The sequence below is a fragment of the Blennius ocellaris genome (genome assembly GCF_963422515.1).
Source record: "Blennius ocellaris genome assembly, chromosome: 4".
Classification (NCBI taxonomy): Eukaryota; Metazoa; Chordata; class Actinopteri; order Blenniiformes; family Blenniidae; genus Blennius; species Blennius ocellaris.
In genome coordinates, this window is record NC_137653.1 from 13,419,303 (window position 1) to 13,434,665 (window position 15,363).

General features: G+C 42.8%; 1 protein-coding gene across 1 annotated transcript; it reads left to right on the forward strand.

Annotated features, from left to right (window-relative positions):
• Positions 1 to 13,433: 13,433 nt before the first annotated feature.
• On the forward strand, positions 13,434 to 15,122 carry LOC308129168 (G-protein coupled receptor 22; the record flags this gene model as incomplete). The annotated part of the gene is made up of 1 exon (XM_080494973.1): positions 13,434 to 15,122. The coding sequence occupies one exon, from the start codon at positions 13,434 to 13,436 to the stop codon at positions 15,120 to 15,122; it is 1,689 nt and encodes a 562-aa protein (XP_080351099.1).
• Between the last annotated feature and the right edge of the window lie 241 nt (positions 15,123 to 15,363).

The following is a 15,363-nucleotide window of genomic DNA, read 5'->3' on the forward strand; positions in this document are numbered from 1 at the left end:
AGATACATAAATCCATGCATAAAAGTGTCTGTTGTTTGTTCAACGTCAGCTTGAATGGGCTCCAGCTCCACAAATACCACTATGGATCAAATGATACCGAAGATGGTTGAATAGACAGTCAAAAGAGGATGAACACATTATTTTTGCACAGTAAGAACTAAGTTAAAATGGTACCATTGAATCGTAGAATGAATAGCAGTCAAATTCAGTTTAATGTTCAAAGTTCTGATGCAAAAACAATATATCCCATCTTCACAGTCATTTCTCCTTTTGGGTTTGAGCACGCATCTAAATAGTTTATGAAAAGTGAACGCCCGACCTCGGCTGCCCCCAGCTTCCCTCAGAGACTCCAGGTCTTTGCATGTTTTATCTAAATCCTTCCACTGCACTATCTCACACACTCACCTGCACAGTGATTTACACCTGGAGTTAAAACAACTGCCTCTGAACCAGTGAGACATGCAGTGAGAGGAACTCTATATTTGTGACGTGCTCAAGGTCACAGATTTAACAGTCTGACCTTGATCCCGGCTCACAGCTCATGACAGAAAGCGCATGGAAGGATGCGCCCAGGATTGAGATGATGATCCCAGGTGAAATGTGGCTCCAAACCTCATGAATCTGTGATACGGCTCCTCCTCCTCCACGAGCAATGAAGACTGAACATGGAAATTCAGACACAAGCTGGACAGACGCGCACTGCAAGGCTCTCAGTTTGCAGCAGAAAACCTCTAACAGACTCTTCCTCAGTGGGTGGGGGTTACTGATATTCTCGAGTAAAGCCTGGATGAGAGCCATTTTTCCTTGAGGAAGATCAGGTGAAGTGTGCGTAATATGTTTTTAGAGAGGGGGAAGGAACTAATTAGGAAATCTGGTTGAATTATTACAAGGGCGCCTTCACCCTTGAGGAATTTCAGGTCGTCCTTGTGGAAGGCTATACCCATCACACACGTACACGCCAGCCCCGCTCTCCTCCCGCATCCCTGTCTCCTCCCCCTTCCAAAAAAAAAAAAAAAACCTTTCACCCCCTCCAACACCCCCCCCCCCCCCCCCCAAACCCCTTGCCTCCTCCGCTTGCCGATCACCGTATTGGAGCGATCTGCGCTCCCTCGAGCGGTTAAGCGCGTGATCATGCGTTTGGCCGGTCCGTGTGTGGGATGCTGCACGAGTCCGCGGCATGAGGAGAGTCGACAGGTGCAGCGTGACGCGCGGCGCGCGGAATTAACACGGAGACGGTGACAGCGCGGTGTTTGTGGTCGGACAGCGGCACTGCTGCGCTCCTCCTCATCCGCAGCCGTGGAGGGTTTCCCACCACCCTCACTCACTCTCCCCCACCAACCAACCAACCAACCCCCTCCCGCTGTAATATTTATGACAAAACGGAGGCAAATTATTCTGGTCACGTTTTTGGCTGACAGCCGGCTGTCCTGGTCCTGGAGAGCGCTGGAGTGAATCGGGGTCCAGTGCTGGAGGAAGCGCACCGCACCGACACCTGCAGTACGATGTAAAGGGAATTCCCACCAACAATCTGGTAAGTTTAACACTTGTCTATAGCACTTTCTCTCATGAGACTCCGTTTTGCTCACGTCGGACTGGTATTGAAAGACCCATCGTGGTTTCGATGTTGTATTTGCCTCCACATTGGGCGTTGGGTGTTTATATTTTAAAAAATATATATTAATAATAATAATAATAATAATAAATGACAGCTGGAAATGTGGATGATTTGGGATTCCAAATACAATCTGCGAAATTGTAGGTCTTTTACGACGGGATAAGACGGTCTGGTTTGATTGCGGACTATATTGCAACAATAACAAATCACCTGATTCAGAGCTGCACTTGAGAGGGGCTCTGAAAACAGCCCATGGTCTTGTCACTGGATTATTTTCATGGCTTATTTCGCAATTTATAAATGAAGTGGCTCGTCAAGGGGGAGAAAAAATATCCTTCAACTGTTCAAGACCATTTCTGGCTTAAATGTTGTGCACCATCAATAATATAATATGTGCTAAAGATGGAAACAATCCGAATATGGTGATTCGAAGGAGTAACATCATACTGGTATGAAGACGATATTGATCCTATAGTTCTAAGCGACTTGCATGGGTTGTTGTTGATAATGCTTCAGTCACATGCATGCGCCATACTTGGCATGGAGGTGGCGAGTTTGATCATTTAAGGCGCAGTGGTTTTAGTTAATGAAGAAATGTCTTGAGTTATAATGCTTTAGTCATGTGTATCTTATCAAATATATATCATTAGTTGGTATGGAACACGTGAACATGCCCCCTTAAAGATGTTATTCAAAATGTATACCCACAGCAGGATTCTGAAAGACCTCTGCTTCTACCTTCATATTCTTCCTCTTCATCTGTTTGAATGTGCAGCTGTATCCCAGACCGTGTGCAGTACAGCTGTCTCTTTGATGAGCGATGTGAAATGAGATGGTGACACCTTCCATGAGGGGTTTTTCCCTCCCAAACAAGTTTTCACCAGCAACGTGATATATTTTCTTGAAGCTGAAGTCACAGTCCAAAAAAAAAAATCTGAATGTCAAATAACTGCCTCTTTGCATTAATAAATCTATCACTGGACTTTTTGACAGGACTTTCTATGTGCAGTTACACTTTTGAGGGTAAATTCGGTTCTTTTAATATGATGCTGCAAATTGTTTTTGTCATTTTCCACGGTTAAAGACAAACGTTTTTTTACCCTGTGGCACTCTATAGTAAAAGTGTTTTTTTTTTCCTTCGTCAAAGTTTCCCTGACTTGCCATTCAATCGTGTCCCTCTTGCTTCTCTTACTTTTTCAGTCAAACACCAATAATTCTCTGCAATAACCAGAATTGAAATGACTTGCTGTGGAAAATAATAAAATGCTGAGAATGCAGCTTACACACACACACACACACACACACACACACACACACACACACACACACACACACACACACACGCACACATGCACATGCACATGCACACACACGCACATACACACACACACACACACACACACACACACACACACACACACACACACACACACACACACACACACACACACACACAGGGTGTGAGATTAATAATGAGAGTAAACACTCAGAGGTTTCAGGTGTATAACATCTTCTTTCTGCACATAGATTACTCAGCCTTGCATTTGCATCCCTGCTATGACTCTCATCGTGACAACTGTTTTATCAACCCCCCCCCCCCCCATTTCCACATGGTTGTCAGCTTGTGTGTGTTTGCATTGCATGTGGGTCATTGTGTGTTTGCTTCTGTGTATTTATAGACAAGCTTTGATGATGCTGGTGGGGAAATATTCCACCACAATTGTCAGTCTTCAGCGAGATACCCAGCTGAGGGAAGCAGTCCTTGTGACACTTTACTGAGTAATAGAGTACTGTAAATCAGAACTGATACGCTGATTGAAAATCTCCACTTAGCGTTTATATAACATCACAGGAAAATGGATTGTGTCTTCTGGAGGTTACTTTTGGACAAAAACTGGTGTGAGCAGAGCACATAAGATTTATGTAAGAGCTAGCGCAGCCATAAAAAAAAGTTCCTGAGAAGCTTTGTTCTTGGCAGATTTGTTTTTTTTTTTTAAATATATAATTCATTGTTTTTTTATTACTTGTGAAAATGAAAGTGTTAGTTTAATAATTTAGTGGAGAACATCACAGCATCACTCATTCTTGCAGGAATGAAAAAGTCCTTAAAGAGTTTACAGAACAGATATTTTACCTTTTTTGTTTAGTGTTGACAAATGGTGCATATGTCGAAATGTGAGACAATGAAAATCACGTTTACTCTCCGAAAAGCAATGCTGCATCAGGCTTGAATAGTAGTTACATTTCAGGACCTCTGTAGTGAAAATAATTAAACAATGTCCAGATCTGTACTTTACTTATTAGAAGAATATTTCATAGAGATTATTCCCATTGTTTTTAATTAGCTTACTTCACCAAACTCCATGTGTAGGATTTGTCAAAGTAAAATTTCTTTTGTTATTTTAGCATTAATGTAAAAGTCACACATTTTTGAAGCCAAATGAAAAGCAGCCTGACAAACAACAGAATTGAAAAGTTTAAGCCAAAATGAGGCCAGGAGCAATTTAGTCCATAAGATGTGTTGATTGCTGGTGACTTGGGTCGCTCATCCTTTTTAAATAAAGCCTTCTTAAAGTGCACTTGTGGTCCTCTGTGAAATTAAAGGGTCACTAAAGCGAATCCCTTCGACCTCAGCCAATGATGTGGACCAACACAGGTGAAGCACATCCCAGCTCGATGTGGGAAGAAACACTGACAGGATCATGAAAGCACAACACATGAGGAGCAAATAAAGAGAGGGAGACGGAAACACCAGATCATTAGAAGAGCAGCATGAAGTGATGGTGAGGAAATAGACTGTCAGGACAAGAAAAACACCTGGTGTGATCATCTATGTGTAGACGAGCAACGCGTCTGCTTTCTTCCCTGTGTTTTCCTTGATATATTTCGCTATGACTTTATCATAATCACAGATAGATTTTCATGCTGCTCGTACATCTGTTACAGAAACAGTTTACCACAAATGTTTGTGATGTGTCTGATGTATCAGCGTGTTCTGTACATAAATGTAGAATTATTTAGATATCATTCCTTACTCTGCCTGTCTCTAACTAAAGTGCGATAGTAAGGATTCCTGCAGTGCAGCTTTCCTCCCGGCCAATGATGTTCTGTCCGCTGGAGATAAATGACATTAATTGAGGTCTAATTGCATTCGGGAGTAAAACAGCTTAATCATTTTAACCTCATGCAGGCAACTTCAGTCTTTTTTTTCCCCCCATCTGATCTTTTCATCATGTCTGTTTGCCCCATTGCTCAATGATATTGCCTTGAGATTTCAGTTTTCAGACTTTTATCTGTTCTTTGGTTTCTTTTAGCGCTACCATTCATGGACACTGAGAATGAGTCTGGTGCTTCGAGAGATTTCTCTCTCTCTCTCTCCGCAGGCAATGATCAGAAGCAAGGTCTGATTAAATTTAAGCTGAAGGTGAGCACTGCAAGAGTGCAAAATTGTCCTGATTAGGCGTATATTCTTTCAAATTACTTCCCTGCGAGGTGCCACGTTGTTTCACTGGGTTCCCGTTGGTACAGACAAACCCTGGTCATTGACCAACCACAATGATTCGTAATCAGGCTTTCATGAGTCGCTTCCCATTTAGTTGTGTAGGAATGTTCATGCACAAGCACGAGGGCAATGTCACACGTGCTTGCAAATGGGTTCACGCTGTTTCACTGATCTCCAGCTCCTATCAAAGCCACAAAATGTACCGACAATTGCAGGGAAGAACTTGCAATGTGTTTGTTAGTCCTGAAGGACATACTGTGCTCATCCTGCGTTAGTGACGAACTTGGGATTTCACACAATGGCTTCACAGAGCAAGATCATTTCATCTGTCCATATGGAGAAAGAAAAGAAGCCATATGAACCTTCTATACAATCATCCAACAGACTGTGACTGCTTCTTCAATCAAAGTGTCTCTCCTGGAGAAGCATATGTGGTCCTCCTGCAATGTGATACGTTAGTCCCAAACAGTGGGACAACTCACCAGGGGGTCATGAAAAATTAAGAGGCAATAGAAGATTTTTTTTTTCCAACAAGACATCAGTAAGTTTTCTCTTAACAGTGGTTTTCATTTGATCAGAAATGGCTGTTTCTTTGGAACCCCAGCTAAATACCAGAGCTGCTTTAGAAGGAAGCCCACTTTGACCTAAACCCAATTGTTGTATGATTTCTTTTTCTTTCCTTGTACCGTTTGTTGAGAGTCTTTCTCTCCACACATTTCACCATTTTCACAGATTCTCAAGCAAGTTCACTTTCTGGATTAAAGGAACTCAAAAAGCAGAATCAGCACCATGCCACATAGGAAAAAAAGTTATTAAAAACACACACACACACACACACACACACACACACACACACACACACACACACACACACACACACACACACACACACACACACACACACACACACACACACACACACACACACACCCTCTTAGAATTAGCATCTGTATATGTGAAAGTCCCAGTTTATGTGAGGAAATATGTCCGGGGCAGTGAAACAGATGCATTAGCACGGGTCACACTATCTCTTACTAAATGAGTGTGAGGCTTGTTATCACACAGCTGCTGGTTTGGCGTTATGTCAGCAGTGCTGCATTAAAACGTCCACAGACCTCACATTTGCCTGTTTATTCGCCACAGTCTTGTACCATATGAATCAACACAGGTGGTTATCGTACACCGACTACTTCCTTTTGACAACTAAATTTGGACAGTCCGTTCAGCATCTGAAAGCAAAGCAAGGAGGAAGTTGTCACTGATCACAATCACTTCACCGTACATAAATAATTGAGGAGTAATTACCGACATAATAGAAATATAATGAATGCTGTTATATCTCTCAATTCGATCTTGTTCTATTGTCTTTCATCATCATAAATCTTTTCTATTCTGTTCAATCAGGCTTTGAACAGCCTCCTAAGGCTCTAATTTATATTGAAGCCTCCACTTGTTTTTTACGCCGTTTTCCGTAATCTTGCCAGCTTTTACATTTGATTTTGATTTCTTCTTGTCTTGAAGAGCTGTGATTACATGGCAGCCGTGATTAGTGGTCATTGATAGGTGGTGCATGTAATAGCAAAATGATAGGCTTTTGGATGTCACAGCCAGATAAAAGGCGCAGAGAAGTGTTTTTAATGAAGGCTGAAACCCAGTGAATATCACTGAACAAGATGTCAGGTGGTAATGATATCCCACACCCTCCGGACCAGAGCTGTCTATGGACCATGGTTATATTTCTATACTGAGATGTGCCAATAGGTTATAGGATGTGATAACTGAATCATCTAATATGAATTCCTTATTGCTGTTCTGGTGGTAATCCTTCAAAAACACCGCATGTAAAATGACTAGACATGGGATTTTTGTATTTTGCCTATAAAGTCTCTGATGTATAAGTAATTCTTGAGAGGCTAAATGAACTGTTGCATTATTAACCAGTAGCTTCATAATAAAAATCAGAAATGAGTCTATCAAGAAGCCGAAAGTGTACCATATAAAGATACTGAACAGAGTAAAAACAAAAGAGCTTCTTGGTTGTGTGATGGATGGCCAATAGGCAAAGTGAGGCGGCACAACTGGGACTATTCAAAAGAGAGATAGATAGAGGTAGCGAGCAGGGAACAAACATTCCCCTCCAGCGAGCACACAACTCAGCATCCCAGCATCCATCTGCACACCCCGAAGCCTCCCTCCCATCCATCACTCCCTCACTACACCCACCTCCCATTTTCATGTTACCTCCTGTTACCCCCCCATCCCTTTGTCCCTAACCTGTCTCAGGCTCTGGTGCAGATGGAATTCAGCAGTTTCTTAAGCACACAACATGTCATTCACCTCAGATAGCGATCCATCGGTGTCTGTATCAGTGGAGAGCATACAGGCAGGGAGCCGGTTCAGAGATGAGGGCTCCCAGTGGGTGGCTGTGTGGGTGCGTGGCAGCCAGTTAGCAATACATCGTTGACTACATAGTGTGCTTGTGACTATATATATATACACACATATATGGATATGGATCTGGCTTTCACAGTGTTGGGTGTGCTGGCCTGTCCCAACTCGTTTGTTGGGAGCCTGCCAGGGATACTGCTGCCCAGCTGGTGGCCGCTTGCTGGTAGTGCTGTGAGATGAATTGAGTGGGAAAATTAAGCCTTTGATCGATTGTCTCACTGCGGACATTAGGAATACCTAAGACAGCCATGAATCAGCGTGCTGTGTGCACTATCACACTGTTTGCTTTCTCTCTTTAGCCCGTTCAGCCCAAGTCTGTCCTGTGTATTCCTCCCAATTCTCTTTGTTCCTTAAATGTCAGCTTTTGGTGACAGTCCCAAGGAATCAAAGAGTAAAGCCATTCTTGTTTTATTTTTTCTGACATTTTACAGTTGTATAGGAAAACGTCAGTTAAGGGAGGTAAAGAGAAGGAACCAGGTACATTTACATCTTTCTCGTCAGATGTAATGACCTCATTTCACAGTGAACAATCATAAAACATTTTATTTTACATTTTCTGTTAAAACACCACTTACTTTGACTATTGTTGTCCTTGTGTAAACAGCACTGGCAGTCTCTATCCCTTAGGTAGACCCAAGTGCAGAAACTCATGGAGGAGCTGGATAGATTCCAACAGCTGAAAACAAACAAGAGCAACTGAAATACTGATTAAAACGTGTCACTTCTTAGAGCAGGGCAGACTAAGTGAACTAACTCCTAACGAATCTATTGTATAGCTTGCCTGAAAATAGGATATTTCACTTTAAAATTGGATTCTCATGTATGCAAATCGGTAAAGACCTCAGCTTACAGAAATGTACAAAACCTGGGCTGTCACTACTTTCTTTTCAAGCTTTTATACTTCTATCATATTCCAACAAAGTCATGCAAACCATTAAGCCAAATACCAGTACATACTATAATTATTATAGCTAACACTTGGCAGTAACTGTACAGATAATTGTCCATTATTGTCCTCTGTAAAAGGTTGTCACATTGTCTCCATACAGGACACAGGCAGTGCTCACACTAAATAAAAAGACTTTGTCACCTGGTACACATATGCCTCCTGCTGCTGCCACAATAGAATTGTTTGGAATTGAGGGGAAAATGGCAGCGTGTTGCAGACCAGGATCAGCTCATTCTGGAACGTCATGTAGACCTCTGCAGGAAGTACCATGGTGGACAGCAATCAGAACACAAAGGGACAGACTTAATGTGGTGTTTCTGCTCTATTTCAGGTGTGCATGTATTGTTTATCAGAAAAGTGGATTGGCCTCGATTCCTTGTAGGATCACAGAAAGATAGGGCTGGGTATAATATCGATTTAATCGATTACTCAAATTTTTTTTAGGGGGTCATTTTTTACGTTCTGTTCTACCATTCTTTGTGGGTTTCCATAGTTGCTGTTGCACTTTTACGCAAACACGGGTCAAAGCTTGAATTTGTTGAATGACGGCGCCTCATTTACTTTTTATTTTGAGATTGTTTATATTAATTTTAACTGAGAACAATCACAGCAATAAAGTTGCACTTTGGTCAATATATCTTATATCTGCAGTCATTTTTAAATGCATTGAGAAAGAAAATCAAATTGAAACTCAAATTTTTTTATTAAAAAATCGTAGATTTTTTTTTTTTGGGGGGGGGGGTTATCCCTACATAAAGTGCATTTAATGGTCCTTCAAATTGTGCAAAATCTTTTCAGGTGGGACTGCAGTATGGTAAGAGAATGATGCTCTCTGAATGACATAGAAGTAATAAAATTAAAATGTACAGTGTTTTAGTAAACAAGGTGAGAAATACATGTTTGCTTTATTTACTTAAAACAATTAACACCAATGATCCATCTTTGAATATCGTAACTTGTATTTTGTTTGCTCCCTGTTCTGATGCATCCAAGACAATGCGTTTTTAAATAAAAAATGTTATCATTTATTTTTATTACACTGTTTTTATCAGACAAGCATGTACAGTACCTTCAAGAACCTCACTATTCAGTACAGGTTTACTCATAACCTGCAGCAATATAATTTTTGCAGACATACTCGTCTTCTTCTATCTGAGTGTAGTGTGTCACTTCACAAGGAAATAACTGATTCGTATGCCAAGAAGTACCGGACGCTGTGCTCACTTAAGTGCTGTCTTGAATACTGTTAGTCTTTGTACAGCGATGAAATCAATAGGCCTGTGAAACACTTGTGTGTGCGTGCGCGTCTGTGTGCGCGTACAACCAAAAATGGAGCAAGTGTAATGAACTTTTCACACCAACAACAGCAACAGTGTTTACCCTCTGATATTGTGAAAGCTGGCTTGACAACTTGCCTTTTCCTATTTGACACTCATAATAACCCCGACAACGGGGTCATGGATGTTGTGCAGTTGGGGACATGGACACTTTGTTATTTTGGAGCAAATCTCACAAAGTGCAGAAAATGTGATGTAACAAAAACATCTGCAAACCATAAGTCAAATCCCATGATGACAGTCATTGGGTTAAATACTGAACCAAGAAGTCATAATATTTAGCTTTCAGCACATGATTGTAATACTGTTGATTGATAATTGAGAGGGGACCCCTGAGGTTACCAAAAGCAATCTGTGACTGAAAGAAGGTTATTTCCCGTGATGTTCTCTCAACAGAACTCAGCACTGCTACTGTGTTATAAAAAAAAATAAAACACACATCTCGTATTTGTTTGTCTTCAATTACCAAAATTGAGTTGTCAGAACACCTTTTAAACTAGGAATTATTAAAGGTTAATGCCTGTCTGTTTGGGTCATGTCCTAATATGCTTTTTGTAATTGCCTGAAGCTTCCTGTGCTTTTCTTTTTTTCTTTCTAACATGTCAATCAAAGACTGGATGCAACTTAAGACACAAACATTTTCACCTTGTTTCCAGCTATTTTCTTCTGCCGGGGGAGACTACTGAAAACTGCCACCATGCTAACAAACACTTATTATTATTTGAAACATGCCATAATAATACAGTGCACTTGTTATCAAAGAGTACGTAAGATTGACCTGCAACCTCAAATGAATGAGAATTCACAGTTGAGATGAATGACACTTCACACTGTCATTTTCCACAAAAGCTGCACAAAGTTCAGGAGCCTGTCTACATGTTTAAATTTCATCCGTCCCTATAAAAGCTAGAGTACTGGGACTTTTGTTGCCCGACCCCGCAGGTCAGAGTCACAGCTGCTCATATAAAAGGCTTCTGACATTTCATCTCGCTGGGGGCAACCACATGCTAACATGACGTTGTCTGCTCTATTATCGGCGTCCCTTTGTAAGTGTTAACAGTTCACAGCAGATTACTAAGCGTCTTTTATTATGGGATTGATTGTGGCTCATTGTTTTTTTTCGAGCCATAATAGCATATATTATTCTTGTTGAAAGCGATTGAGTCTGCTGCCTGGCCAGAATGAAGAGAAACAGATAGTCGCCGGATATTTCACAAGATAGACAATTAAATGTCTACAAAAACATGGCTGTGTTTACAATTGCCCAAAACTCAGCTTTGTTGTGACATTTTGTATGAATTCTCATATGGATGTCACTTTTGAATGTTGTGTTATATGGCCTTTTTTGGTTATCATTATATGTTTGCCGAAAACAATTTTATGGTATAAAATGACTGTTTTATTGCAGATTGTAGTTCACCATAATGCCTGGACTAACTCTCACATGAGCTAGAAGACAGTACTTGGGTAATGCAGTATTGACAGGTACATTTACTCTGTGATTGATGTAGGTGATTGACTGTCCTGTGTTTGCTGTTTGATTCGATGCACTACCATGTTGTCAGTCAAGTTGAACCTACACAGACGTAATTGATTATTTTTGATCTAATAAGGTCACAATCCTGATAAATGTTTTATGTTTTGACTCACACGGCCACGTCTGTGAAATCAAATGACTCTGCTGTAATTGTTTTAATGTGAGGGCAAGTACTCTATCTGCCACAGTGGAAATTCTGGAAATACAGGCCCGGGATATGCCAATTATTAATCATTTATGATGACCTTGATCAGTGGAATAATAAACTTATTTAAAATATTAATATATGAAATATTACATTATCTTTAATTATAGCTTATGTTAAAAGTAAGGAATCTTAAACATCACATCAAAAGTATTTTATTCGCCACTCAAAAAATGAGCCCGTGGGTGACCACAAGAGGATGTGATGAGGAGTGTGTTTATGTGCTCTCTTGCCTCAGGCTTGTTAAATTGGCAGATCGATGATGCTTTAAATCAATGTTCCAGCACCACCGCAAACCCCATGAAACCCATTAGTGAATTAAGATAGACCACTGTTCCACACGGAGTCCCATTCTGCCTGCAGGTCCTTTCCACATGACAAATGAGAAGAAAGACTGTGAAATAAAGCAAAGGGGAAAAGGCTAAAACAAGAGGGTGAGAACAAAAGCAGCAGCAGAGAAAAGGTTGACAGCAAAGGTTTGGGTCAGTGCAGCCAGTACAGAAGCCTTTGTAGCTCCGCCTTACACAGATGCTCAGAAAATGGATTTCTTTCATGCTGCCTATCGAAGAACTGTCTTTTTTGGAAATGATCAACACTTTGCATGATTCCTTCTCACACTCTGGAGAGTATCCAGCCATGCATGAATGACTTGCTCTCCATGAAAAGTAGTCAGACAGTGAGCTGAAAAGGGAGCAGAGTAGGAGGGGATGTGAAGAATGTCGGGGAAAGAAGAATGAGAAGTTGTGTAAAGAGGATGCCGAGGGAGCTGGTCCTTCTCTGATAGCATTGTTTATGTGGGACTGTCTGTGGACCATTGATCCATTCATCTTCATTACACCTCCCTGAGAGGACTAACTGCTACCACCCTCAGTTGGAGTCTTGCGATGTTGTCATGCACCGCACAGTCTCTCAAAGGATCTCGTACTGTCCCCACCATGTCTGGTCTTGGAGAGGCAAATTGATCATATTATACTATTTGTAGGATAAAACAAAGAATCAGGTTTACGACTGAAGGCTGGCTTTGACCGAGTCAGTCTATAAATGAGCTATCGTAATAAGATGGGACAGACACCTGACCAGAAAATAGAACACCTTTGCATTATAGGTGTGTTTGCCAGTCATTCCAAGGCACGTGCTTCATCCTGCAAGCTTTATTTCTCACCCATAAACTCTGATGTTGTGTAACGATAAATTTAAAAAAATCTGCCCACACGTATTTATGAGAGAAAGCTACGTCCTTGTAATAGAATTCAGCATGGCATATGATTGCAAGCATGGCGAAAGGATAAATCCCAGTTGATTTGTTAAATTCTGTAAAGTTCAGCGATTCTTTGCCAAGTCCTCCTCTAATGTGCTCTTACCTTCAAATGCACCCCAAGAGACAATCTGCTCTAAATCCTCACTGCTGCTAACGCGGTCTATATGAAGCACGCTGCTGTCTAACTGCTGAGCTCGGTGACACATCATGGAGCATTAGCAGCAGCTTGAACTGCACCCTATGACTCCCATCGACGACCACGGTCACTTTCACCTCCCTTTGCCAAGTCAACTTGTTTTCTCACTTGATAAGTCTTGTGCAACGTGTCCAGGATTATTTTTCAGAGAATGTGAAAAATGCTGACAATCAAACTATATCGTCCCTGTCTCACGTTGGTGTTTCTCCTTTCTGCTCTTCCCCCCCTTTCTGCATCTCTTTTCTGTTCTTTCTTTTATAGATACAACTACAGATCTCTACAACATCAACATCGTTGTCTTGTCTGAGCCAGAGGAAAGGGAACCAGAGAACATGATCTGGTGTGGTCGCTGCATTTGCTATGTGTGACGGACTGCTGTGGCGTCAATGGAGACCGAAGGCTATCGCGACCTCCTGGAGACCAGTGACGGTCAGGGGGTAGGCCAGCTGGAAGGAGGGGGAGAGGTGGGTGTGGAGGAAGGCTGGAGCACACCCTACCCTCTGGGATTCCAGGTGTCTTTGACCACTGTGTTGATGCTGGAGCTGGTGTTGGGCTTCAGCAGCAACCTGACCGTACTCGTGCTCTACTGTGCTCAGTCCAACCTGGTGGATTCAGTCAGCAACCTGGTAACAGTCAATCTCCATGTGCTCGACATACTGGTCTGTGTCCTGTGTCTGCCGCTGACTGTGGCCGTGATCCTGCTCCCAGCTAATGAAAGCGGAGTGAGCAGCCTTGCCACACTTTGCTGCTTCCATGAGGCGTGTGTCACATTCACCAGTGTGGCCACAGCAGTCAACGTGCTAGTAATCAGCTTGGACCGATATGACATCTCAGTGCGTCCAGCCAGTCGTCTGCTCACCCCAAGACGCGCTGCACTGCTCTTGGCAGCAGTGTGGGCAGTGTCTCTGGCTGTTTTCTTCTTGCCCTTCCTCGAGGGGGATTTTTTCTCCTCAACAATTGATAATGGTGAAGAGGAAGAGCGAGAAAGACAAAGCAATGACTCTGAACTCACCACTGGACTGACCCCTATTTTTTCCTCCCTCTCCCCCTCCATATTACCTTCCGTTCATCCCTCCTCCTCTTCACACCACCTGCGCCCGGCATGGCAGAACAGGACACTGCTGTGTGTTGGAGGGCAAGGTTATTACACAGGCCTGGCTATGTATTACCACTTGTTGCTCCAAGTGCCCTGCTTCTTCATCGCCGTTGCAGTCATGTTGTTCACCTACTCCAAAATCCTACAAGCCCTAAACATCCGTATTGGCTCGCACATGATGAGGAATACACGTGCAAAGGACTCCACCTGCAGGATACGCTGCAGGAGGCGGAAGAAGAAAGACCTGAGCCTGCCCACAGAGATAGTGTCCTCAAACCAGAATCAGAACCTGAGCCACCCTCCTCTTATCCCATCTCCCACCCCAACACCAACCTCCCCACCGCCGCTCACGTCCATGCCCCAAGGGATGTCTGACAGTGGAGCAACAGTCACAACTGTTAGTACTGCTGCCACAACTCCCATTGCAACCACACCAGCAACCCCTGCTTCTCCAACCCCAGCTTCAACATCTGCTCAGACCCAGGCCACCACTCCTCTGCCTGCCTCCTCTATGGGTGTGCAGGCCTCGGTTTCTGCCATCATTGCCCTGAGGCGGGCAGTGCGTCGGCACAGGGACCGTCGGGAAAGGCAACGTCGTGTCCTGAAAATGTCCCTCATAATCATATCCAGCTTCTTGGGCTGCTGGGCCCCTCTATCTGCGGTCAATGTTCTAATTCTGTGTATGGGTCCAAGCGACGGCCTGGTGCGGCTGCGTCTGTGCTTTTTGGCGATGGCTTATGGAACCACGATTTTTCATCCCCTGCTCTATGCTTTTACCCGGCAGAAACTGCGACGAGCCCTCAAAACACGAGTTAAAAAAAGGGTTGTGTCGCTTCTGCAGGTGGACCCAGCTCCTAGCGGGGGGACGGTTATTCATAACTCTTGGGTTGAAGGCGGAGGCCAGAGGAAAACTCGTAAGCCGCGTGTGGAGGCCAGTGACGCCACTGATCGTTGCCTCACTGAGGCAGTCAGGGAATGAGGCTGGTCTTCTGGGTGTGGCTGCATAATTCAGTGTTGTGAATTTGAATAATCGTATGTATCTTAACAAGTTGATGGAGATGGGGTTTGAGTATATTAATGTGTCACTGAGAGGAAAAATGGAAAAATGAGACCCAGTTAGTTTACAAAGGTCAGGACTAATCCCGTGGCCTCTGGTTCCATGTAGATGTTGAGACAGGTGAGCCTCAAGCTCTAATTAGAGCCAGCTTTTCCAGCTCCTT